The sequence below is a fragment of the Salmo trutta genome, chromosome 30, assembly GCF_901001165.1.
Source record: "Salmo trutta chromosome 30, fSalTru1.1, whole genome shotgun sequence".
NCBI lineage: Eukaryota > Metazoa > Chordata > Actinopteri > Salmoniformes > Salmonidae > Salmo > Salmo trutta.
Genome location: NC_042986.1, coordinates 8,260,448 through 8,287,155, shown reverse-complemented (window position 1 = coordinate 8,287,155; position 26,708 = coordinate 8,260,448). Strand labels below are relative to the sequence as shown.

The following is a 26,708-nucleotide window of genomic DNA, read 5'->3' as shown; positions in this document are numbered from 1 at the left end:
TTTGACCCCCTCTCTATCAGAAAGATTTCTGGCTCCCAGGTGTCTTTTATACAGGTAATGAGCTGAGATTAGGAGCACACTCTTAAAGGGAGTGCTCCTAATCTCAGTGTGTTACCTGTATAAAAGACACCTGTCCACAGAAGCAATCAGTCAATCAGATTCCAAACTCTCCACCATGGCCAAGACCAAAGAGCTCTCCAAGGATGTCAGGGACAAGATTGTAGACCTACACAAGGCTGGAATGGGCTACAAGACCATCGCCAAGCAGCTTGGTGAGAAGGTGACAACATTTGGTGCGATTATTCACAAATGGAAGAAACATAAAATCACTGTCAATATCCCTCGGCCTGGGGCTCCATGCAAGATCTCACCTCGTGGAGTTGCAATGATCATGAGAACGGTGAGGAATCAGCCCAGAACTACACGGGAGGATCTTGTCAATGATCTCAAGGCAGCTGGGACCATAGTCACCAAGAAAACAATTGGTAACACATTACGCCGTGAAGGACTGAAATCCTGCAGCACCCGCAAGGTCCCCCTGCTCAAGAAAGCACATATACATGCCCGTCTGAAGTTTGCCAATGATCATCTGAATGATTCAGAGGACAGCTGGGTGAAAGTGTTGTGGTCAGATGAGACCAAAATGGAGCTCTTTGGCATCAACTCAACTCACCGTGTTTGGAGGAGGAGGAATGCTGCATATGACCCCAAGAACACCATCTCCACCGTCAAACATGGAGGTGGAAACATTATGCTTTGGGGGTGTTTTTCTGCTAAGGGGACAGGACAACTTCACCACATCAAAGGGACGATGGACGGGGCCATGTACCGTCAAATCTTGGGTGAGAACCTCCTTCCCTCAGCCAGGGCATTGAAAATGGGTCGTGGATGGGTATTCCAGCATGACAATGACCCAAAACACACGGCCAAGGCAACAAAGGAGTGGCTCAAGAAGAAGAACATTAAGGTCCTGGAGTGGCCTAGCCAGTCTCTAGACCTTAATCCCATAGAAAATCTGTGGAGGGAGCTGAAGGTTCGAGTTGCCAAATGTCAGCCTCGAAACCTTAATGACTTGGAGAAGATCTGCAAAGAGGAGTGGGGACAAAATCCCTCCTGAGATGTGTGCAAACCTGGTGGCCAACTACAAGAAACGTCTGACCTCTGTGATTGCCAACAAGGGTTTTGCCACCAAGTACTAAGTCATGTTTTGCAGAGGGGTCAAATACTTATTTCCCTCATTAAAATGCAAATCAATTTATAACATTTTTGACATGCGTTTTTTTCTGGATTTTTTGTTGTTATTCTGTCTCTCACTGTTCAAATAAACCTACCATTAAAATTATAGACTGATCAGTTCTTTGTCGGTAGGCAAACGTACAAAATCAGCAGGGGATCAAAGACTTTTTTTCCCTCACTGTATACTGTATTACTGTAGTGTTTACTGTACTGTACGCTATTTTGTTTTTGTAGAACTGAAAGATGACAATCACGTGGTGGTAGAACGTGGCTGTTTACAGGCGAACAGGAGGCTGCCATTGTGCAAATGGTAGTTGAAAATAATGCCATAAGACCACGGGAAACCCAACAACAGATGATTGAAAACCCTGTCATCCTCCATAACATCAGAGTGAGCTTATCAACCATCCTTAAGAAACATCATCTCCGAATGAAGCAAATCTACAGAGTCTCGTTTGAAAGGAATTTCCAAAGAGTGAAGGATAAACAGTCCGAATATGTGTAATTAAGTAATGTACTAGTATTATATTCTTAAAACATTAGAGACTCATTGATGTTGCCAGTGAACTTTACTATAGAAATTACAGTATTTACTGTCCTTTCAGAGAATCATGGAGTTGGATGCAAGTCCCATCCCCCAGGAACTCACATTCATAGATGAGGCTGGATTCAATTTAGTGAAGACGAGGAGGAGAAGAAGTAACATCATTGGTCAACGTGCCATCGTTGAGTTACCTGGCTAGCGCCGGGGACAATGGGGTTCTCCACCGCCATGCCACCCTTGGACCTTCCAAACTGCCCATCTCCTTCATTTCCTGAACACTTTACATGACGATCTTCCTCAGCCGGAGCAGAGTTGGCCAGGTGATCCTGAGCAGCAGACGTATGTTCTGAATTGGGACAACGTGAGTTTCTATCGGGCTGCTCAGGTCTGTGGCCAGACCAAAACAAGACACATGACAGATTTTCTGTTTCTTTACATTATTTATATATATATATATTTTTCACAGTTTCTTTATCTATTCCATATAATTGATCTAACATACAGTACAGTAGTACAAATAGGCCTATTTTTCTTCCTTTGCATATGCAAAATATTTTTTACAAATGCAACATTTCTACTGTATGTGTGCTTACAATATGCTGTTTATTTGAGTTTATTTTATTTTATTTTTACAGGGACAGTGCACATTAATCAACGTTTCAGTAAAAGTGCCGGTTTTAGCCAGCCGGCTAATTTTCAACCGCAGTCCCTGGGCAGGTGTGATATATATTAAGTCATGTTGAGATGTGAAACAAAAAATTTTGCATTTGTGTTCCTTTCTTGTTTGAGTAAACACAAACCGTACAAGGTATAAGAACAAAATCATAGTCTTTACGCTGAAATAGGTTCTGATAGCAGTGTAAAGAATATATCACATTAGTGTGATCTCGGTTATCACCAAGTTAGATTCATTTGATGTGTGTGTGTGTCTCATTTGTACGCAGAGTTTCATTCTGAGCAGGGAGTACATGATTTTGATTGCTGTGTTTCATATTGCAAGATGTCTGCGGGGTTTGGGGAAATTGGCTAACTGTTTTGTGTTTTTTGCTTTGTGTTTAGAGTTTTCAGTGCCTGAGATGTAGTTTCAGCAAACGTGTGTTAACAATTGGGGGAAAACTGTAATTAACTCAGGAACCACACCTGTGTGGAAGCACCTGCTTTCAATATACTTTGTATCCCTCATTTACTTGTGTTTTCATTACTTTGGTAGTTACCTGTGTGTGTGTGTGTGTGTGTGTGTGTGTGTGTGTGTGTGTGTGTGTGTGTGTGTGTGTGTGTGTGTGTGTGTGTGTGTGTGTGTGTGTGTGTATGCGTCCCTCTTCCATTCGAGGACAGACAGATGTGGCGTTACTCCCTCTCTTGCCCTCTTTCTCTCTCTTCCTCCTCTCACCATCTCCCTCTCTCTCCCTCCTCCTCCTCCCTCCATCCCAGTACCACGTCTCAGACTGCGGCAGTGCTGGGCAGTGAAATGGAACATCCACTGATTGTTTCTGACAAAATTATAGAGGCTGAGAGAGAGAGAGAGAGAGAGTACAGGTACGCAAAGGGGAGGATAAAAGAATAGGTAAATGCAGCTATAAAAGAGGAAGAGCGAGAGAAAAGAAGAAGAAGAAAGTGCGAGAGAATGTGGCTTTAAGAGCTCGGGGGGGTAATGTGGGGAGACAGGAGACAACAGAGGGGCAATTGAAGGGTGACAGAGCACCAGGGAAGCTTGTGGCGGGATGAGGAAGAGACAGAGTTCATTCTGCACCGTACATACCCCTCCACGTCTGTCATAGAGCACAGCTTCACCCCCCACGCATCACAACACAGGGAGATAAATCATTGATGACCATGGACTTCTTCGCCTGCGTCATCATCGCCACACCAACACGACCTGGTGGACTTGGTCTCTGTGTGGTGTTCGGTCCTCTGCTGTTACTGTATCAACACGCAAACACACACACAGCCACACACACACACAGCCACACACACCTCCTTTGTGCCCGTGTCACGGCAGTAGAAGGAGCACCCTGTGAAGTTCCCTGCTGTCAAGGTCACCCTGCTGCAGCCCTGCAGTGATGGATTGCACACACACACACACACACACACACACACACACACCTCCTTTGTGCCCGTGTCGCAGCAGGAGCACCCTGTGAGGTTACCTGCTGTCAAGGTCACCCTGCTGCAGGCCTGCAGTGATGGATTACACACACACAGGCAGAATTGGATATTCCGCCCTTGAGGGAAAAGAAGGTAGAGGGATGGGAAGAGAAGAGCTGTCTGCCTGACGGGGTCTGGCCACCTCCATGATGGTGTGAATGGGGGTTAGGGAGGGAGGAGAGGGAGGAAGGGAGAGAGGAAGAGAGGGAGGGTGGGAAGTAGGAAAAGAGGGAGGGAGAGAGGTAGAGAGGGAAGGAGGGAAGTAGGAAAAGAGGGAGGGAGAGAGGGAAGGAGGAATGGACAGGGTTTGATGACAACGAAAGGGCACAACAAAAAGCCTCAGTCTTACTTTATTGGCATTCGGTAGAGTCCTTCCCTTCCTTTGACCTTTGACCCACGGTAAGAGTGAGACAGGAGGCCTGTAAGTGTCCTGTGCTGTGAGATTGAGCTATTACATCTCAAAGTGATCTGAAATAGATCCTCCCAATGGCTCCCTTTTACAGAACATGTGATAGGTCCAACACAACAGGCTCCAGGTGATTCACTGTGCTCTGCCCTCCCTGTAGGGAATGGAAGAGGGAATCGGATCCCTGATCACAGACCTGCGTCTACTTCTACCTCTGCTGATATCAAAGAGCTACAGCCTGACAAAGAAAGACAGTGCACGCGAGAATTCAGACAGTGCTCCATTTTACCTCCTTGGGTTGAAAGGCAGTGACACCTTTCATCCTTTTATCCAAATGGTGCAGTGAGGCTTTCCTTTAAGTGCCAACGGGATGGGGAATGCTACTGTTCTGTACTGTGTGACAACCTGTGCATCCCTAATGGCATCCTATTCCCTTTATAGTGCACTAAATAAGTTGCCATTTTTGGACACACCCAACGACTCTCTATGGTGTTTTAGAGGTCGGTAGGTAGGACATGCCTTTTCAGCAGTAGAGGGTCACACAAACCTGTGGATTTGCCCAGACACACAGGCATGGACCCACACACACAAGCATGGACCCACACACACAGGCATGGACCCACACACACACACAAGCATGGACCCACACACACACACAAGCATGGACCCACACACACAGGCATGGACCCACACACACACAGGCATGGACCCACACACACACACAAGCATGGACCCACACACACACAAGCATGGACCCACACACACAGGCATGGACCCACACACACACAGGCATGGATCCACACACACACACAAAAGCATGGACCCACACACACAGGCATGGACCCACACACACAGGCATGGACCCACACACACACAGGTATGGACCCACACACACACAGGCATGGACCCACACACACACACAAGCATGGACCCACACACACACACAAGCATGGACCCACACACACACACAAGCATGGACCCACACACACAGGCATGGACCCACACACACAGGCATGGACCCACACACACACACAAGCATGGACCCACACACACACACAGGCATGGATCCACACACACAGGCATGGACCCACACACACAGGCATGGACCCACACACACAGGCATGGATCCACACACACAGGCATGGACCCACACACACAGGCATGGATCCACACACACAGGCATGGACCCACACACACAGGCATGGATCCACACACACAGGCATGGACCCACACACACAGGCAGGGATGCAGGCACATACTGTGGTTTGCTGGCTTGGCTGTTCCCGCTGTGACCTTAATTTGTTCTGTCTTGTGTCTTGATGCCCACTTGGCTGCTGATGCTCCTTCAGGGAACAACATAACAAGTGTGTGTGTGTGTGTGTGTGTGTGTGTGTGTGCGTGCGTGCGTGCGTGCGTGTGTGTGCGAGAGTGTGAGTGTGAGCGTGAGCGTGCGTGTGACTCAGGTAAGAAGGTGGCACTGTAGGGGTCAACTTTACACTTTACAGGTTCAAGATTAAGTAAAGGAGACAGGAGGGAGGGAGGGCAGGTGACACACACACACACACAGGCTCACAAATATAGGAAAAAGAACACAAGCTGTCTCTCTCTCTCTCTCTCCGCTAATCGGCTAATGAAGATTTGTGGCTGTGGCTCTGGTGATTATTGGACTAGCGCTGCCTCAGACACAATAAGCTCTGCCAACACACTGTAAATACAATCTCTCCCGTTTATACAAGCCATCACCGGTGGAAATAGAGCCCAGAGCACAGAATGTGGCGTGCTGCTGTTAGCAGACGTTATCGCAACGGTTTCGCGCTCTGCGATGCCATGACGCACTTCTGTGCTTCTACCCCACAGAGCTGCTATAAATCAGTGTTCTTCTATGTCATTTTGTGCTTCCACATCCATCACGAGACAGGGCTCTTACTACTAACTCCACAACAACCCACAGCATCACAGAAAATGACTGGGGAGCAAGAGGACGAGATCTGAAGTCGTGTCACCGGCCAATTCCCTGATGCTCTATATGTTCATTTTATGGTAACAGGTGTTTCTCTTTCTTGTTGCTTCCCATTTGTTAGATTTCATCTTGGTTCTGTTGAAACACGTTAACAGCCCAGGTCTGCATTTGAATGGGGTGTGTGTGTGTGTGTGTGTGTGTGTGTGTGTGTGTGTGTGCGTCTGTGTGTGCAGCAGTTCATTCAAGCGTAAAGCCCATTATAGACACAGGGGAGACAGAGAGAGAGAGAGAGAGAGTGCGAGAGCGAGCGAGAGAGAGAGAGAGAGAGAGGGAGAGAGAGAGAGTGCGAGAGCGAGCGAGAGAGAGAGAGAGGGAGAGAGCGATTGCATTAGAAGAGGATGAGAGAGACATATTAAGAGTTTGGCCTGAAGAGACAGTTCCGCTACTCAATCCCTATCAGATCTCTGCAAATAGAGGAGTCCCACCAGTGATCAACACAACAAACCATTCATTGTTCCATCAAGAGCAAGAGCCCCTAAATATCGAGTACTCTTTGCTGTCCTCTTATCAATAAAGAACTCTGTCCTCATAATTAGCACTCTTACACGGTGAACAGATCAACAAAGTGGTTGGTCTTCCACAACCTGCTGAAGCGATCCTGATGATGGATGGTGACCACGGGGAAACGCAGTGGCCCCTTCATTCAAGCGCTCTTCACAGTGAAGAGATGAACAGAGTCATTATGCCTCTATCGTAACGTAAAACAAACGCTGGGAATAATGGGGAAAATTGTGAAAATTGTGAAAATTAGTTAAGGGGAACACTGACACACAGTAGGTTTACCTGAGATACCACCTCACCAGAGTGTCCCTTACAGCCTTCTGGTCCACACCTCTCTCTGACAACCTACCCTACCCACTCACCCTCCCTCCCCCTCTCCCTACCCCTTTCTCCCCCAGGCAGAGGTAGGGCAGTAGTGCAGGCCCCAGCAGAGTCCTCCCTCTCTCTCTGGGTGGGCTCGGCCTATAGCGAGGTGTGGGTGGAGACAGGTGTGCATACCAGATGCCAGCACTGAGTCCACCATGCAGCCAGCATCCAGCAGCTTCCATATTATATCATGGATGCGTCTCAAATGGCATCCTATTCCTTATAAAGTGCACTACCTTTGGGACTATATCGTGCACTACATATGGTGCACTATAAAGGGAATAGGATGCCATTTGGGATTCGGTCTATATGTACCTGCTGGCCAGGCGTTTACCTCTCCAGGCCCACAGCCAAGGCAGGATCCACTGTCACAGCAAGCAGGTCTGAGCCCAGCCTCAGCCCTGTACCTCTCGCTCTTCCTCCATCTCTTTCTCTCTCTCCCACCTTCTCTCTATATCTCTCTCCTTCTTCCCTTCCCTCCCTCTCTCTCCCTCTCTCTCTCTCTCTTACTAACCAGAGCCATTAGAAACACCATTAAAGCACACACCATTGAAACACACACGTGGCCAGCATCCATTGAGGGACATGTTAATATTGATGCTGGCTGTAGCAGGCTTACCGGATCTACCACCACACCAGGCAGGTCGATGTAGAAGCATGTAGAAGCATTAGGGATTGGGCCTCACTTTGGGTTTCATCGCTCCACAGCTGCTGCTACTTCCAGACAACATAATCTGTTACTTAAGCGCAATGTTCCCACTTGCTTAACGGAAGTGATACATACAGACTGTATCACGATTCCCGTTCCCCGCGGTCCTAAAGGGAGAGGATATGGATGGATGGATGAGGTAATACTGAAGAAATTCCCCCACAGCCATAAGAAAAGGTCAGGTTGGGAGAAAGAAGCTGTAGAGAGTGTGTGTGTGTGTATGTGTGTGTGTGTGTGTGTGTGTGTGTGTGTGTGTGTGTGTGTGTGTGTGTGTGTGTGTGTGTGTGTGTGTGTGTGTGTGTGTGTGTGTGTGTGTGTGTGTGTGTGTGTGTGTGTGTGTGTGTGTGTGTGTGTGTAAGAGAGAGTCTGTAGAGAGCCTTCTCATTACTGCAGAGTCAGTGATAGCGTTCACAGTGTTCACATCACATTCTCTATGTTGTACACATGAGGCTAGGAGGCTGAGGCTTTGAGTTAAGGTAGAGAGGCAGGAGCTCTGCTGTGCTGCTGCTTGGAAGAACCAAATCTCTCCCCCTCTATCACTCCTTCCCCTCCGTTTCCCTCCTCCCTCCTCCCTCTTCTCTGTCCTGCTAATACACTCTCATCCTCCACGCCCCCCCTCTCCTTCAATCTCTCTCTCCCTCTATCGCTCTCTCTCAACCTCCACTCCCCCTCCAGTCCTTCAATCTCTCTCTCCCTCTATCGCTCTCTCTCAACCTCCACTCCCCCTCCTCTCCTTCAATCTCTCTCTCCCTCTATCGCTCTCTCTCAACCTCCACTCCCCCCTCCTCTCCTTCAATCTCTCTCTCCATCGCTCTCTCTCAACCTCCACTCCCCCCTCCTCTCCTTCAATCTCTCTCTCCCTCTATCGCTCTCTCTCAACCTCCACTCCCTCCTCTCCTTCAATCTCTTTCTCCCTCTATCGCTCTTTCTCAACCTCCACTCCCCCTCCTCTCCTTCAATCTCTCTCTCCCTCTATCGCTCTCTCTCAAACTCCACTCCCCCTCCTCTCCTTCAATCTCTCTCTCCCTCTATCGCTCTCTCTCAACCTCCACTCCCCCCTCCTCCCCTTCAATCTCTCTCTCCCTCTATCGCTCTCTCTCAACCTCCACTCCCCCCTCCTCCCCTTCAATCTCTCTCTCCCTCTATCGCTCTCTCCAACTTCCAACTCCACCTCCTCCTCCCCTCTATGTCCCCGTGCACTGACCTTGCCCGTGTCTCAAGGAGAATTGATTTTCTCCTGGTCTTTGTGTGAAACCCTATCTATCTCTATCTCAACAACACCCAGACCTCCATGGAGCTTATTCCCTATTACAAACACTGTTTTCTCCTCCATGTCATCTGTCGCTCCCCTTCTTCCTATTTTCCTCTGAATACCTCCCTCTCTTTTTCTCCTCGCCAGAACACAGAAATAGAACAGGCATGAGTAATGCAACACGGAGGGAGAGGCGGGACTCAACCTTTTAATAAAACCACTGATCTTTGAGAAATGTCATTCATCATCATTCAGCTAACAGCACATTTCAACATTTCTTCACGGCCATAATGAGATGGACGGACGGAGAAATGTGGACTCTTGAAAAGGTGAATGTTGAGATATGAGGGAATGTGAAACCAAATTGAGGGCAGACACAGACTGTAGGTCCCTATTCAATCAATACGGGTTAGGCTAAGTCAAAAACAACATTCCTGTGCTGGAAGAGAGCACGTTTGGCCTCACTGTTTACAGTGGATTTCAAAGAGAAAGACTAATGCATTTTCATTCAAGCATGTTTGGATGCTGCGTGCTCGGAATGTTTTTCTACACCTCTCCTACTTCCCAGTGTTGATTCCCTTGTGCTATTGAAATGAAACAAATCCTGTTAAATGAGTAGTAGAATGCTATCTGGGTCTCCGTGTTCTGTTGTTTGGAACACTATCTGTAACGTTGATGCCAATATTGATGCCAATGTGAACAAACAGTTCAAGTATACCCAACAGAGATAGAACAAAGCCATCTTCATTATGTTATGCTCTCTGGGTCTTTATATTCTGTATCTTGACTATTATTGGGATATCAATGTTGATGCCAACGTGCACAAACAACAAACAGCTCAGAGACAACATGAGGACAGCAGGCTACCTTCATCCACTGAGCTGGGACTGGTTTATAATAGGATCTCATTATAGGACTGTATGAATTTCTGATCGGATGATTCCCCACCAAACTAGAACAAAAAAAAGAGACAGTGATTTTGTAGATTTTCACTAAGTGTAAATCCATAGACGGGTCCTTTGGGGGAAGGATTGTTGACTTATATTTGACATTTGTATCTTAAAGTGTTTAAACGTTTGTGACATTTTGGCCTTACCTAGGCCTCCTTTAAGACTCCATACTGTTTTGTCTATAGGTGCTACAAAGCAAAAAGTGGTGTCATGTGAAGCTTTACTGCTTGCTCTGTAATATGAGTAGTATTTTGATTTCAATAACAATTTTCTTCCATCACTTTATGAATAATGAAAAATATAAACATGAATATTGAAAATATTACATTTTTGATTTGGCAAATTATTCAACATATTGTTGAACATAATATACTTTACGGGCATATCAAAGTTCCCGAGTGGTATTTCTTGTAGTTTTAAAGTTATGGCCCATTTTATACAGAGAAATTGGCATAGGAAGCAATGTAACCAATCACAGCTCTCCTTTAAGTTGTGTCATTGCACATCCTGCAAATCACCAGCAGAGGGTGTCCATTTTGAATCCATTTTCACATTCACTCTGTTGGTAATGATTACAGATTGGATCATACCTCTAAAAGTGTCAGAGATCCCACTCTGGAACGTTGATGTGCCCTAGAGTATGTTATGTTCGTCAATATATAGGAACATTTGCCAAATGCCCCCAAAATGTATTTTCAATATTCATGTTTATATTTTTCTAAATTCATAAAGTAATATAAGAAAATCGTTTTTGAAAACAAAATTGTACTCATACTACAGAGCTTTGTACCACCTACAGATGAAACATTATGGATGTCACAACGTCCACAGAAGGTGGCGCCCCTCCCCGGTCGGGCGGTGCTCGGCGGTCGTCGTCGCCGGCCTACTAGCTGCCACCGATCTATGTTTCAGTGTCTGTTAGTCATGTCTGTTTTTTGGTTGCACCTGTGTCTTGTTTGTCATTAGTGGGGGGGTATTTAGTTTGTCTGTGTTTAGTTAGGATTCGTGCGGGATTGTTCTATGTTACGTGTGGTAGGGGTTGTATTGATTTAACGTAGTTGCTTTTGCTACGTATTCGTTCAGGCATTAGGGTTGCCGGGCTGCGCCCCGTCTGACTTTTAAAGTGGAGCTGTCACTCGTCATTTGACTTTTGTGCACCCTGCCTTATATGTGGATTTTGCCCATTGGCAGTATTAAATACGTTTTGCTCAAACGGACCTCAGTCTCCTGCGCCTGACTCATCCTCCAGTGATTTATCTGCCCGGGACAATGGAGTCTTAAAAGAGGCCTGGGTAAGGCCAAAATGTCATAAGTATTCTAAATTCAATTAATTATTTCTAAATGATGCTTTAAGACAAAAATGTCAACTATATATTAACAATCCTTCCTCCAAAAGACCCTTCTGTGGATAAAATCTCGTGAAAATCCTCCAAAATCATGGTCGGTTTTGTTTTGTGAGGAATCAGCTAATAAGACTCCCATAAAACCTATACTCTTTCCAACTATAGCTCATAGACACGCGCACACACACACACACACAATACGCAGACATACACGCACACACACACATTGTATATTAGCCGTACATCTGGGCTGCCACCTGCCTCTGTACCATCAGTGAAATAGTGGTACTCTGTGAAGCATAGCTTAGCTGCACCTGACTGTGATTATTGTGTCTCACATTAGTGCAGTCAATGGGACAGGCTGGCGCTGCATGGGCTGGCGTGCACACGCACAAACACACATACCCACACACACAGACCAGGACAGGCTGCTGGCTTCAGGGGCTACGTAGTTAAAAGACACCTGGGAATTGTCGTCTAGAGAGCTACTACTGTATGTCTCCACGCTTAAACAGTCTCACTTGCATTTTTCCTCTCTTCCTTTTACCTCTCTTCTTTTTTCCTCCTGCATCAAGGCATCTCAAAAGAGAATGTCATATTTTGGGGGGGTACTGTGTCTGTATTTGTTTTGATGTCAATGTGTGTGAAGACCTCCTATGGCTCTAATTCACTAATCCCCCCCTGTCATGCTGAGATTCAACTATGTCAATTGGCTTTGATGTGGCCAGCAGTAATGTGATGGCTGACACTCAGTGACTACAACGTCAACTAATGGAGGATTCGAAGGAAGGGAGAGGAGGAGAGGAGAAGAAGGGAGAGGAGGAGGGGAGGGAAGGAAGGAAGGAAGGAAGGGAGAGGAGAAGAGTGGATAGAAGGGAGAGGAGGAGAGGAGGGGAGTGGAAGGAAGGGAGAGGAGGAGAGGAGGGGAGGGGAAGGAAGGGAGGAGAGGAGGGGAGGGGAAGGAAGGAAGGAAAGGAGAGGAGGAGAGGAGGGGAAGAAGGGAGAGGAGAGGAGTGGAGAGGAGAGGAGAGGAGAGGAGAGGAGAGGAGAGGAGGGGAAGGAAGGGAGAGGAGGAGAGGAGGGGAAAGAGACCTGAGTGATGTGGGATCAATCTAAGCAGTAACCCACCACTGACATGAGCAGAGAGAGACCCATGTGCACACACATGCACAGTGTGTATGTACACACACACACACACACACACACACACACACACACACACACACACACACGACACCTTTTGCCTTTGGAACAGCTTCCTCACTCAGAGATGAAGAACACCACATCCCACTACTCTCCTACCATAGGTCAGAGAGATGCATTCGAATGATCATGATAGTGCTTCTATCTTCTCGAGGGGACCACTGCCACTGACAGAGACTGCCGGGAGGTGAGAGAGCTCAAGGGGGGTGGAATATTATGAAACCGTCCAGGAATTCACAGCACACTGCTTCACAAAGAATAGGATTCAACCGCTTGAAAAAGAAGAGACCGACTTGGCCAGTGTCATTTGTAATAGAATGTAACACACTGTAACAGAACGGTCAGTGGGTGAAAGAGTCCTGTTCTGCAGTTGAAACGAGTGACTGATGACGGACCAAGTACTTTCAAAACTTCTTAACATGACATGAACTACGGAGGCCTCAGAGGATCAACAGTAACCACATAACACAGGGGCTCAACATTAAGGATTGGCCCGATGACCCATGGCTACCGTTTTCTAATAACGTATCCTTACAGCAGTGTTTTGAAAAGAGCTGCAGTATTGAGTCTTTGCATAAGAAAACAGAACAGGCACTTTAGGAGAGTGACTTACTATAAAGGTGCTGACTGACTAAGTGATGTAGCTGAGGCAACAACACAGCACTTCAAGGTACTAATGGATTACGGAAAGTTTGTGACAGAGTTTGACAAAAGCGTCAAGAAATAAAATCCACTCGGCAATAACAAAGTCTGTGGTATATTGCATTCAGATTTCCCCATTGGGCCTTCGTTCTCAAGTGTTTCAATTATGTGCTTTTTTTCTATGGGGGAAAGCCTTGGGGGACAAACTGTGCCGATGTCACAATGGTAGAAAGGCAGGGCCCTGGCCCCTACTTTTTTAGTGGAGTTGGATAATACCGTTTTTTACAATCATTTTGGCACTAATTTCAGAACCTTGTGGTCATTTTTCAAAACTAGACACAAAACTGAAAACGGTCACAGGCTGTCCAATGTTCAAAACATTGCATTGTGCATTCATATCTTTAAAGAAAACTTGCAGAATCATTGGTTCAGGTAACTCATTTGTCATGAAATACCATAGGAACATTCATTTAGATCACCCACACACAAGATTCCGATAGTTTCACTGTGTAGTTGTTCGTACAATTATTAAGTATTCTAGCACAAAATATGTGATACATGTTTCATTATGCTACTACACGTAAATACATCACTGTAAAAGGACTAGTAGAGAGAATACCACAGACACAGTGGAATCCTTGAACAAAATCTGAAACGTATTGATGAAATACTATAAAATCACAACATAGGTATCTTTGAATCAAAGCAAAAATAATTACCTACAAAAAAGAAAAAAACTACAGTAAAAAGTCAACTGCAGTGTTCCTCACCTGGCTTACTGTAAAAAGCAAAACAAAGGATTGATTACTGTACTTCTGTATTTCCCTCAACACTGTCTTGTGGGTTCGGCCACAGGTTCTCATCCACATCACAATGGATGTTTTCATTAGCCAAAAATTTTGGGAAGAATCTTCGGGTGAATCCAGGCATGACACTGGTCTGCCGTGATGTCATTGCATGCGTCATCCATGGCTTGGAGAAGGTTGGCTTGTTCGTGAGGGCGCCTTTCATATACCTTCCACCTTCATGTGGAAAAAAATTCCTCAATCGGGTTAAGGAAAGTATGGGGGTAAGTACAGGGTGGTAAATTGTGGATGGGCCTGAAACCATGCTTGCACCATTTGAGAATGGTGGAACCTGACATTATCCCACACAATGACATAGGTCACGCCATCAGCTCTACAGACCTGATTTAGATCATCAAGGAAGGTTACAAGGAGAGCTGAATTATATGATCCAATACGAGGTCTGCATCCCACCACACCATCTTCCGATATAGCCGCACACATGGTGATGTTGGACCCACGTTGTCCAGGTACTTGGATGGTTGCCAGCTGGCCAATGAAATTCTGACCTCTCCTCCTTGCCTTGGCCAGGTTGAAGCCTACCTCATCCAAAAAATAGGAATTTGTGATGGTTTTCATTTCTGGCCCGAACCAAATTGACCACAGGCCGCTCTTGTTGGTCAGTCAGAATTTTGCCTCTGCCTCCCCTATTTGGCCTAGTCTCAATTCTGCAGGGAAAATGACAGTAAGAACACATTTAGTCACATCCCCTACTCTGTGGTACACATTGGCATGCAAATTTCAAATTCAAATGTATTTTATTTGTCACATACACATGGTTAGCAGGTGTTAATGCAAGTGTAGCGAGATGCTTGGGCTTCTAGTTCCGACCATGCAGTAATATCTAACAAGTAATATAACCTAACAATTTCACAACAACTATCTTATACACACAAGACACAATGAGTGATGGCCGAACGGCATAGGCAAGATGCAGTAGATGGTATAGAGTACAGTATATACATATGAGATGAGTAATGTAGGGTATGAAAACATTATATAAAGTGACATTGTTTAAAGTGGCTAGTGATACATTACATCAAGATGCAGTAGATGGTATAGCGTACAGTATATACATATGAGATGAGTAATGTAGGGTACGTAAACATTATATAATATAAAGTGGCTAGTGATAAATTGATTACATCAATTTTTCCATTATTAAAGTGGCTGGAGTTGAGTCAGTATGTTGGCAGCAGCCACTCAATGTTAGTGATGGCTGTTTAACAGTCTGATGGCCTTGAGATAGAAGCTGTTTTTCAGTCTCTCGGTGCCCGCTTTGATGCACCTGTACTGACCTCGCCTTCTGGATGATAGCGGGGTGAACAGGCAGTGGCTCGGGTGCTTGTTGTCCTTTTTGGCCTTCCTGTGACATCGGGTGGTGTAGGTGTCCTGGAGGGCAGTTAGTTTGCACCCGGTGATGTGTTGTGCAGACCTCACTACCCTCTGGAGAGTCTTCCGGTTATGGGCGGAGCAGCTGCCGTACCAGGCGGTAATACAGCCCGACAGGATGCTCTCGATTGTGCATCTGTAAAGGTTTGTGAGTGTTTTTGGTGACAAGCCGAAATTCTTCAGCCTCCTGAGGTTGAAGAGGCACTGTTGCGCCTTCTTCACCACGCTGTCTGTGTGGGTGGACCATTTCAGTTTGTCCGTGATGTGTACGCCGAGGAACTTAACTCTCCACCCTCTCCACTACTGTCCCGTCAATGTAGATAGGGGGCTGCTCCCTCTGCTGTTTCCTGAAGTCCACGATCATCTACTTTGTTTTGTTGACATTGAGTGTGAGGTTATTTTCCTGACACCACGCTCCGAGGGCCCTCACCTCCTCCCTGTAGGCCGTCTCGTCGTTGTTGGTAATCAAGCCTACCACTGTAGTGTTGTCTGCAAACTTGATGATTGAGTTGGAGGCGTGCATGGCCACGTAGTCATGGGTGAACAGGGAGTACAGTAGAGGGCTGAGAACGCACCCTTGTGGGGACCCAGTGTTGAGGATCAGCGGGGTGGAGATGTTGTTACCTACCCTCACCACCTGGGGGCGGCCCGTCAGGAAGTCCAGGACCCAGTTGCACAGGGTGGGGTCGAGACCCAGGGTCTCAAGCTTAATGACGAGTTTGGAGGGTACTATGGTGTTAAATGCTGAGCTGTAATCGATGAACAGCATTCTTACATAGGTATTCCTCTTGTCCAGATGGGTTAGGGCAGTGTGCAGTGTGATGGCGATTGCGTCATTTGTGGACCTATTGGGTCGGTAAGCAAATTGGAGTGGGTCTAGGGTGTCAGGTAGGGTGGAGGTGATATGGTCCTTGACTAGTCTCTCAAAGCACTTCATGATGATGGAAGTGAGTGCTACAGGGCGGTAGTCATTTAGCTCAGTTACCTTAGCTTTCTTGGGAACAGGAGCAATGGTGGCCCTCTTGAAGCATGTGGGGACAGCAGACTGGGATAAGGATTGATTGAATATGTCTGTAAACACACCAGCCAGCTGGTCTGCGCATGCTCTGAGGACGCGGCCGGGAATGCCGTCTGGGCCTGCAGCCTTGCGAGGGTTAACACGTTTAAATGTTTTACTCACGTTGGTAGTGGGCCGTGTCAGTGGCACTGTATTGTCCTCAAAGCGAGCAAAAAAGTTGTTTAGTCTGTCTGGGAGCAAGGCATCGTGATCCGTGACAGGGCTGGTTTTTCTTTTGTAGTCAGTGATTGACTGTAGACCCTGCCACATACCTCTCGTGTCTGAGCCGTTGAATTGCGACTCCACTTTGTCTCTTTACTGACGCTTAGCTTATTTGATTGCCTTGCGGAGGGAATAGCTACACTGTTTGTATTCGGTCATGTTTCCGGTCACCTTGCCCTGATTAAAAGCAGTGGTTCGCGGGTTCAGTTTTGCGCGAATGCTGCCATCAATCCACAGTTTCTGGTTTGGGAATGTTTTAATAGACGCTGTGGGTACGACATCGCCGATGCACTTATTAATAAACTCGTACACCAAATCAGCGTATTCGTCAATGTTGTTGTTCGCCGCAATGCAGAACATATCCCAGTCCACGTGATCGAAGCAATCTTGAAGCATGAAATCTGATTGGTCGGACCAGCGTTGAACAGACAGAGCTTCCTGTTTTAGTTTCTGTCTATAGGCTGGAAGCAATAAAATGGAGTCGTAGTCAGCTTTCCCGAAGGGAGGACGGGGGAGGGCCTTATATGCGTTGCGGAAGTAAGAATAACAGTAGTCTAGGGTTTTGCCAGCCCTGGTAGCACAATCGATATGCTGATAGAATTTGGGGAGCCTTGTTTTCAGATTAGCCTTGTTAAAATCCCCGGCTACAATAAATGCAGCCTCAGGATATGTGGTTTCCAGTTTACATAGAGTCCAATGAAATTCTTTCAGGGCCGTCGATGTGTCTGCTTGGGGGGGAATATACACGACTGTGATTATGATCGAAGAGAATACAGTCATTTGACAATTGAGAGTAGCCTAATGTTTAGTGCATGTTGAAGACTTACCGATTCTCATTGCGGAAAGTTCTGATGATTGCGGCCACGGTTGATCTTCTGAGGTTTGGTTGAATCATTGTAGCTGCCTCAGTCAATGTCATGCCATGATTTACGACCTGGTCTACAACTATTGCTCGGATTTCATTGGACACTCTTTGCTGTTGTTGCCGCTGTCTTGGTCCGTGGCCTTGTCCTCTACCACGTACACCTCTCAAACGAGGCCCACGACCACCTCTTAGAAGGGGTGCTTGTCCCCTGCCATTCCGTTGACCACCACGTCTTCCTCGTCTTCCTCCTCCCCCTGCTTGTCCTCTATTGTGACCTGGATCATCTGCCGGCTCCATGTTATTGCTATGTTGTTGTAGGTGGATACCACTCATTTCATACCACAATGTGAAATCAATCACCAGTAATGAGTTGGCAGTATTGGAAAAGCATACATACACTGGGCCTGCATACATACACTCAACGGCTTTATTAGGTACACCTGCGTGTTAACGCAAATAGCCTGCTCCTTCGAACAACGAATCATGTGGCTGCCTGCAACTCAATATATAGAGTATATAGAGTAGAGAGCTTTAGTTGTTGTTTGACCAAACATTAGAACGGGCAAGATGCGTAATCTCAGCAACTTTGACCGTGGTATGATTGTTGATGCCACACATGGTGGTTCCAGCATCTCAGAAACAGCTGCCCTCCTGGGATTTTTACACACTACAGTCTCCAGAGTCTACAGAGAATGGTGCGATAAACAAAACACATTCAGTGAGCGGCAGTTCTGTGGGCAAAAACACCTTGTTCATGAGAGGGGTCAGAGGAGAATGTCCAGACTCATTCAAGCTAACAGAAAGGCCACAAATGCTCAAATAACAGCTGTTTAAAACAGTGGTGTGCAGAAGGGCATCTCTTAACGTACAACACTGTGAATAATTCAGGCTGTTGTGGAGGCAAAAGGGGGTCCTACCCAGTACTAGATAGGTGTACCTAATAAAGTATACAGTAATGTAAAATCTGAAAACATGGTCTGGAAAAGCGGTACATGGGACCATAGAAACAGTGTCTCATAAAGAATGATGATGAAATATTACATCCATAGATAATGTAGTCCAATTGGTTCACGTTCCACGGTAATTTGTGTCAATGGATCTCGTTATCCTGAAACTTTCATGATCTAAACATGGAATATTGTTTGTCAGTTTCCATAAAACTATGCATTAAGAGTAATGCAACAATCACTTATCATTTTGAGCAGTTGCATCAATCAATAGTTAGATCATTGTAATGAAATTAATAGACAGTCATCTCAGATGTAATGTGTGAATTGCATTTTGAAATGGTAATACTTTGATGTTAAGTTGTGTCATTTTGAACAGGTGATTTTAGTTCAATGAACAAATGATCTTAGCTTTATGTGTATTGTATCCAAGCAATTGGAAAAAGTGTTAGAGTTTTGAAAAATGTGCATTTTGATCATCGGTTGTGAGTTTTGTGTCTAGAGTTTTGAAAAATGACATCGATGTTCTGAAATTAGTGCCAAAGAGATTGCAAAAAACTGTAATTGCTGCGTCATTGTGACGTGACACCAATGAGAGACAGCAGTGTGCGTGTGTGTGCGTGCGAGCGTGACAACAGGACAGCCATAGAGGGGAAATGCTGAGCTGAGAAAACAAACACATTTCTGACTGTCTCTCTTTTGAGAGAGAGAGAGAGAGAGAGAGAGAGAGAGAGAGAGAGAGAGAGAGAGAGAGAGAGAGAGAGAGAGAGAGAGAGAGAGAGAGAGAGAGAGAGAGATTGCATTAGAAGAGGATGAGAGAGACAGATTAAGAGTGTATTGTTATTTTCCATTTTGTACTTTAACTATTTGCGCATCGTTACGACACTGTATATCGACATAATATGACACTTGAAATGTCTTTTGTGAGTGTAATGGTTCCTGTTCATTTTTTGATTGTTTATTTTACTATTGTTTTATTATCTATTTCGCTTGCTTTGGCAATGTAAACATGTTTTCTCATAAGTGACCGCTAGCTATGCAGACAGGTCGGTCTGTGAGACTGATGTGCTATGAAGACAGATGGGCATGTAATGGACACACTAACACAAAGACAAAGAGACAGATAGACCACCAGATAGATATGCAGCACAGTACATTGCCCTGAGCTGAAGCAAGGCACTGACCCAACCAGACACACAGACAGACTTGTAGCTCAACATGCCCGAATGCTGCTACGGCTGTCTTCGTAGGACAACCCTTTTTTGGTTCTAGGTTGCACCTTTTTTTCTAAGAATGTTGGACAAGGCCTCTTGTCTACGGCAGAACCCTTACTAGTAGCCTCAGGCCTCCAGGTGCAGTCAAATGGGGATGTGGCAGCTGATCACAATACATCTAGAGCCACATTGAATAGGCTGGGTATCTCCACATCAGGGGGAGTCCAGTGAGCCCAGTGATCATGTTACCCATTATATGCTGCTGTGATGTTCTTCCTCCCATCCTCTCCTCCCCCTCCTCTGTTCTCTGATCCAGATGACAGCAGCAACAACAGCTCCAGACCCCCAGGCGTGGTGCAGCACAGCCCAGGCTTGGTGCAGCACGGCCCAGGCGTGGTGCAGCACAGCCCAGGCGTGGTGCAGCACAGCCCAGGCGTGGTGCAGCACAGCCCAGGGGAGAGACAGTGAGGACAGAGAGAGACGCAAATACATCCTATTCACTTAGCACCAAACAGAAGAAAACGCCACTGAAACAGGGAGGAATTACATGACCTTGCCCAATAAGAAACACAAATGTTCCCTTTCTGTTGCCAAACGTTTTGCTTTGGTGTGCCGTAATGAACATGGCCATGGTGTGGTGTATGGGTGACTGCTATTATCAGCATCAGGAGTGTCAGCACCGTCAGCGTTGTCACTGTAGCCAACGAGCTCTGTGCCAGGGACCCTGACATTTAACAAATAGATATACAGCATGTAGAACACCAAGGGCATAGATATATGTGTAGTAGAACATCAAGGGCATAGACATACGTGTAGTAGAACATCAAGGGCTTAGACATATGTGTAGTAGAACATCAAGGACAAAGATACATGTGTAGTAGAACATCAAGGACAAAGATACATGTGTAGTAGAACGTCAAGGACAAAGATACATGTGTAGTGGAACATCAAGGACAAAGATACATGTGTAGTAGAACGTCAAGGGCATAGATATATGTGTAGTAGAACGTCAAGGGCATAGATATATGTGTAGTAGAACATCAAGAACAAAGATACATGTGTAGTAGAACGTCAAGGGCAAAGATACATGTGTAGTAGAACGTCAAGGGCATATATATATGTATATTAGAACGTCAAGGACAAAGATACATGTGTAGTAGAACGTCAAGGGCATATATATATGTATATTAGAACGTCAAGGGCATAGTCGTCATAGAGGGTAGTTATAGGGAGTTGAGCTCAAGGTCAAATGTAGAAATAAGCGAGGCAAATGAAGCAAATTACCCATGTACTAATATCCACTGATGCATACACACGGTACTATACGCACATACACGCTGTACACACACACACGTACGTTCTGTTTTCCTATCTTGTCTAATGCAATGTGTCACCTTGTCGTAGAGTTATGTTATCAGAGCTGAACAGAATACTATCTACATAGTAAATCAGGATATCAGGAGTAGATCAGCTGATCAGACGGTACAGACGTTGTAAAGGTCATTAGATTGACATTCGCTTTTTCACCGCTAAAACGACTGAAATGTCAACATCGAAAATGTATAAGCAAATAGAGACGAATGTTACTCAGTACTATTAAAAGTTTTCTGACACACAAAGTGTAAGATATATAAGAAAACAATGGTGAACCCAACAGTTGAGATGCAATCGACAGCTAAATGATAGTCTGGTTATCTGCCGCTTTTAACCTCATCTGCAAAGGTGGTGGTAGATTTTATGGGCCATTAAATGTGAGGAAAACCACTAAGTCCAACTGCATTTCAAATGTGTATTATCACCTTGTAGGAGCAAATGGCACAATATTCCCTATAAGCGTAGGGAAAAGGTTGCCATTTGGGATGCACTCTTGCAGTCTGGTCCATACTGATCTCCTCACAGAACTACAGAACCTCACACATTCACCGCAGCATGCAGGCTATTATGAGCATATCACACTACATATTGATAATGAATAATTGTCTGATATTTCCCTTGTTTTTAGTGTAATATACTAGTGATACAGTTACATATGGGGGATATGATTTTGGGTGATATATCGTATTGTATCGTTTTGACAATATCGCAATATTATTTTTGTGTGTCGTTGGCTGTACCGGCACCAAAACTCCAGTATTTTTCTCAGACACATTTCAGTTGAATGCATTCAGTTGTACAACTGACCAGGTATCCCCCCCTTTCCATCTTCTTTTTAAATAAGAGAGACAATTTGTTTTCAGCACTTTTAAAAACTTGTTTTTCTCATGTCTTCTCTCTTGTCCCTCTGCATAAGACATATGTTGAGCAATATGTTTGGAACATCGAAACGCAATAAAATCACAGAATCGAATTGCAATGCATATATAATTGTAAGAATCACAATACATATAGAATCGTAAGAATCGCAATACATATACAATTGTAAGAATCACAATACATATACAATTGTAAGAATCACAATACATATAGAATTGTAAGAATCACAATACATATACAATTGTAAGAATCACAATACATATACAATTGTAAGAATCACAATACATATACAATTGTAAGAATCACAATACATATACAATTGTAATTATCACAATACATATACAACTGTAAGAATCACAATACATATATAATTGTAAAAATCACAATACATATACAATTGTAAGAATCACAATACATATAGATTTGTAAGAATCACAATGCATATATAATTGTAAAAATCACAATATATATACAATTGTAAAAATCACAATACATATAGAATTGTAAGAATCGCAACATATGCAATTGTAAGAATCACAAGAAATATACAATTGTAATTATCACAATACATGTACAATTGTAAGAATCACAATACATATATAATTGTAAAAATCACAATACATATAGAACTGTAAGAATCGCAACATATGCAATTGTAATTATCACAATACATATACAATTGTAAGAATCACAATACCTCTATAATTGTAGGAATCATAATACATATACAATTGTAAGAATCACAATACATATAGAATTGTAAGAATCACAATACATATACAATTGTAAGAATCACAATACATATACAATTGTAGGAATCATAATACATATACAATTGTAAGAATCACAATACATATACAATTGTAAGAATCACAATACATATACAATCATAAGAATCCCAATACATCTAGAATCTTAAGAATCACAATACATCTAGAATCATAAGAATCACAATACATCTAGAATCATAAGAATCACAATACATCTAGAATCATAAGAATCACAATACATCTAGAATCATAAGAATCACAATACATCTAGAATCATAAGAATCACAATACATATAGAATCAAAAGAATCACAATACATATAGAATCGTAAGAATCGCAACACATTTCATATCGACACCTAAGTATTGTGATAATATTGTATCGTGAGGTCACTGGCAATTCCCAGCCCAGGTGACGAATGAACCAATAAGGCCCGAGGGGGTGTGGTATATGGTCAACATACCACAGCTAAGGGTTTTTCTTATGCATGACGCAATGCCTGGATACAGCCCTTAGTCGTGGTATGTTGGACATATACCACAAACCCCTGAGGTACCTTATTGCTATTATAAACTGGTTACCAACGTAATTAGAGCAGTTAAAATACATGTTTTGTCATACCCGTGGTATTTGGTCTGATATACCACGGTTGTCAGACAATCAGAATTCAGGGCTCAAACAACCCAGTTTATAATATAAAACAGTATAATGGAGTATAATAGAATATAATTGAATAGAACAGAATACAATTCAAACCAGTACTAGGAATTAAAATAGCAACTTAATGGGATCTCTACAATTCAAACTTCCCACATTCTATCATTCTCTATATGAGAATGAAAATGAACTGTGACATCATCAAATAGACTGTTCCAAGTACAGATCAGAACAATTAGTCTGGAGTGAGGCAGCTGTAGTTAGAGGGTTAATGATGCTATTAACACATCTCCTGTCTCAACCTCATTAAGCTGGGCCTCTAGTGATACACACACACACACACACACTAGCGAGGCAGAGCAGAGTGCTTAAATGAGGCAGGAGTCAGGTACTCTGTCTGTCTGTCTCTCTCTCTCTCTGTGTCTCTGTCACTATTCTCTAAGCAATATGAACTCACACACCTCAGATGACATAACTCCCTATAATCATTACTGTCACCTTGAAAAACATGCCTGGCGGGGAACAGAGTAGAGGGGGAGCGGCGGAGGAGAGGCGGAGCAGAGGAGAGGGGGAGCGGCGGAGGAGAGGCGGAGCAGAGGAGAGGGGAGCGGAGAAGGAGAGGCGGAGCAGAGGAGAGGGGGAGCGGAGAAGAGAAGAGGAGCAGAGGAGAGGGGGAGCGGAGAAGAGAAGAGGAGCAGAGGAGAGGGGGAGCGGTGGAGGAGAGGCGGAGCAGAGGAGAGGGGGAGCGGCGGAGGAGAGGCGGAGCAGAGGAGAGGGGGAGCGGCGGAGGAGAGGCGGAGCAGAGGAGAGGGGGAGCGGCGGAGGAGAGGCGGAGCAGAGGAGAGGGGAGCGGAGAAGGAGAGGCGGAGCAGAGGAGAGGGGAGCGGAGAAGAGAAGAGGAGCAGAGGAGAGGGGAGCGGAGAAGGAGAGGCGGAGCAGAGGAGAGGGGGAGCGGAGAAGAGAAGAGGAGCAGAGGAGAGGGGGAGCGGAGAGGAGAAGAGGAGCAGAGGAGAGGGGAGCGGAGAAGAGAAGAGGAGCAGAGGAGAGGGGGAGCGGAGAAGGAGAGGCGGAGCAGAGGAGAGGGGAGCGGAGAAGAGAAGAGGAGCAGAGGAGAGGGGGAGCGGAGAAGGAGAGGCGGAGCAGAGGAGAGGGGAGCGGAGAAGAGAAGAGGAGCAGAGGAGAGGGGGAGCGGCGGTGGAGAGGCGGAGCAGAGGAGAGGGGAGCGGAGAAGGAGAGGCGGAGCAGAGGAGAGGGGAGCGGAGAAGAGAAGAGAAGAGGAGCAGAGGAGCGGAGACGGAGAGACGGAGCAGAGGAGAGGGGAGCAGAGAAGAGAAGAGGAGCAGAGGAGAGGGGGAGCGGAGAAGAGAAGAGGAGCAGAGGAGAGGGGAGCGGAGAAGAGAAGAGAAGAGGAGCAGAGGAGCGGAGACGGAGAGACGGAGCAGAGGAGAGGGGGAGCGGAGAAGAGAAGAGGAGCAGAGGAGAGGGGAGCGGAAAAGAGAAGAGGAGCGTTAGCTGTCTCTGAATCAGCCCCGGCGTGCATTAAACAATGTGGCCTCTCCTGAGCCGGAGCACATAGCAACACACACACACACACACACACACACAGCGCAGCTCATAGACCGACACGCATATAGTACAAGACCACACACACGCACACACACACACACACACAGCGTCTCTCACAACACAAGTGACAACACATACAGAAACACAGATACACACACACCCCCACACACACACACACACATAAAACCCAATCTATGTAGCATGGGGACTTACAATGTTGCGGTAGCAGAGCTCTTGTCCCCTGCAGCGGTAGTGAGTACTAGTATGAGCTGACTAGCAGCAGAGAGCCTGGAAGGAAGGCTTCTCTCTCCCCTCACCCACATGTGGACTATGAGACTTGAATACTAAACAAGATCATGATGCACAGCCTATAATAGATACAAATGAATAACAGTGCGTGTTGGCGTATCTTGCAACAAACTGTACCGTCGTAGCCTTATTCATACACAATTAGGATTTCCCGCATGGAATTGATCGTGGTAGGAACAGCAAATGTAATCATTTTAGGAACCCTACAGCACCAGAGGAGAACGTCGAAATTCCTATGTGACGATGTATAGACCCAACAACCTTCACATGTAACCTTCACAGGACTATTGGCGCCCGGCAAGTTGCAGTATGCGTAGCTGCGTCTCTGTCGTTGGGCTGTTATCTGAAACATCTCTCCCTCCTCAACCTCTCCTCGCAGGACAGACAGGGAGGGAAAGGAGAGGAGAGCGGTGAAGAAGCATGGTCATGTCATGTGACCAAACAGATCTTCGCGATATGCTGCCAACACAATCACTCTGACCTCTCCTGTCATCTGCCTATTCTAACACGTCATATAGATGACTTGTATAGTCCCAATCCTTCTGGAGGCTCCATACATTTGGACTGGTGATCGGTAACACCACGACGGAGAGCTTAAGCGTATTCAAGACTTTTAATGAACGAGACTACAATAAAAGGATCAGGTTTTGATGGATGATGGTACTGTACAACAGGAACACTTGACCTCCCCAAAAAGAACGAGCTGCGGAGGGAAATAAACAACAAAAACTCACCCAAAATCATCCTATGACTTCTCCTTCTCACTGCTCCTCTCGTTTAACAGAGCTCCCTCGCTTCCCCCGGTCTCTCTTTTTTCTCCAAGGGGACAATGGCTCCAAATTCTTTTTCTTTTTTTCCCCCTCTCTCTCTCTCTCTCTCTCTCTCTCTCTCTCTCTCTCTCTCTCACTTTCTCTCTCTCTGGAAAGAGGCAAGCAAGTCAGAGAAGCAGTAGAATTACATGTGATTGGAGACTGCTACTGCTCTCGCTCCTACTGTTGCCCATGCTGTCTGTCCTCACCAGGTGACTAGCAGTATGTGGAGGAGGAGATAAGGAGGAGGAGGAGGGGAGGGGGGGGATAACGCTGGTGCAGTTGTGCTCTCTGTCTGTCTCAGGTAAGCCTGGGGACAGTCGGAGAGAAGAAGGGGGTTGGTGGACGTCAGAAAGACGAGGGAGGGGGAGCTAACTACCCAAAGTCTAACTATCCAATCACAGAATGAGAAGGAGCTACTGTGGCTAGATCTTCATCTCCAGAGAAGTCAGAAAATGCACTGGTCGTAATAACCTAAAGGCACC

General features: G+C 45.5%; 1 protein-coding gene across 2 annotated transcripts in view; it reads right to left on the bottom strand.

Moving 5' to 3' along the window:
* Positions 1 to 26,446, bottom strand: part of znf385a (zinc finger protein 385A) — a 94,813-nt gene extending 68,367 nt beyond the window's left edge. The window contains exon 1 of one of the 2 annotated variants that reach the window (XM_029722503.1): positions 26,149 to 26,446. In XM_029722503.1, the coding sequence (XP_029578363.1) occupies positions 26,149 to 26,158 (10 nt within the window). In that variant the 5' untranslated portion in view covers positions 26,159 to 26,446. Of the gene's footprint in view, positions 1 to 25,318; positions 25,421 to 26,148 lie in introns of those variants that run through there. The other variant, XM_029722504.1, reaches the window with a different exon arrangement.
* Between the last annotated feature and the right edge of the window lie 262 nt (positions 26,447 to 26,708).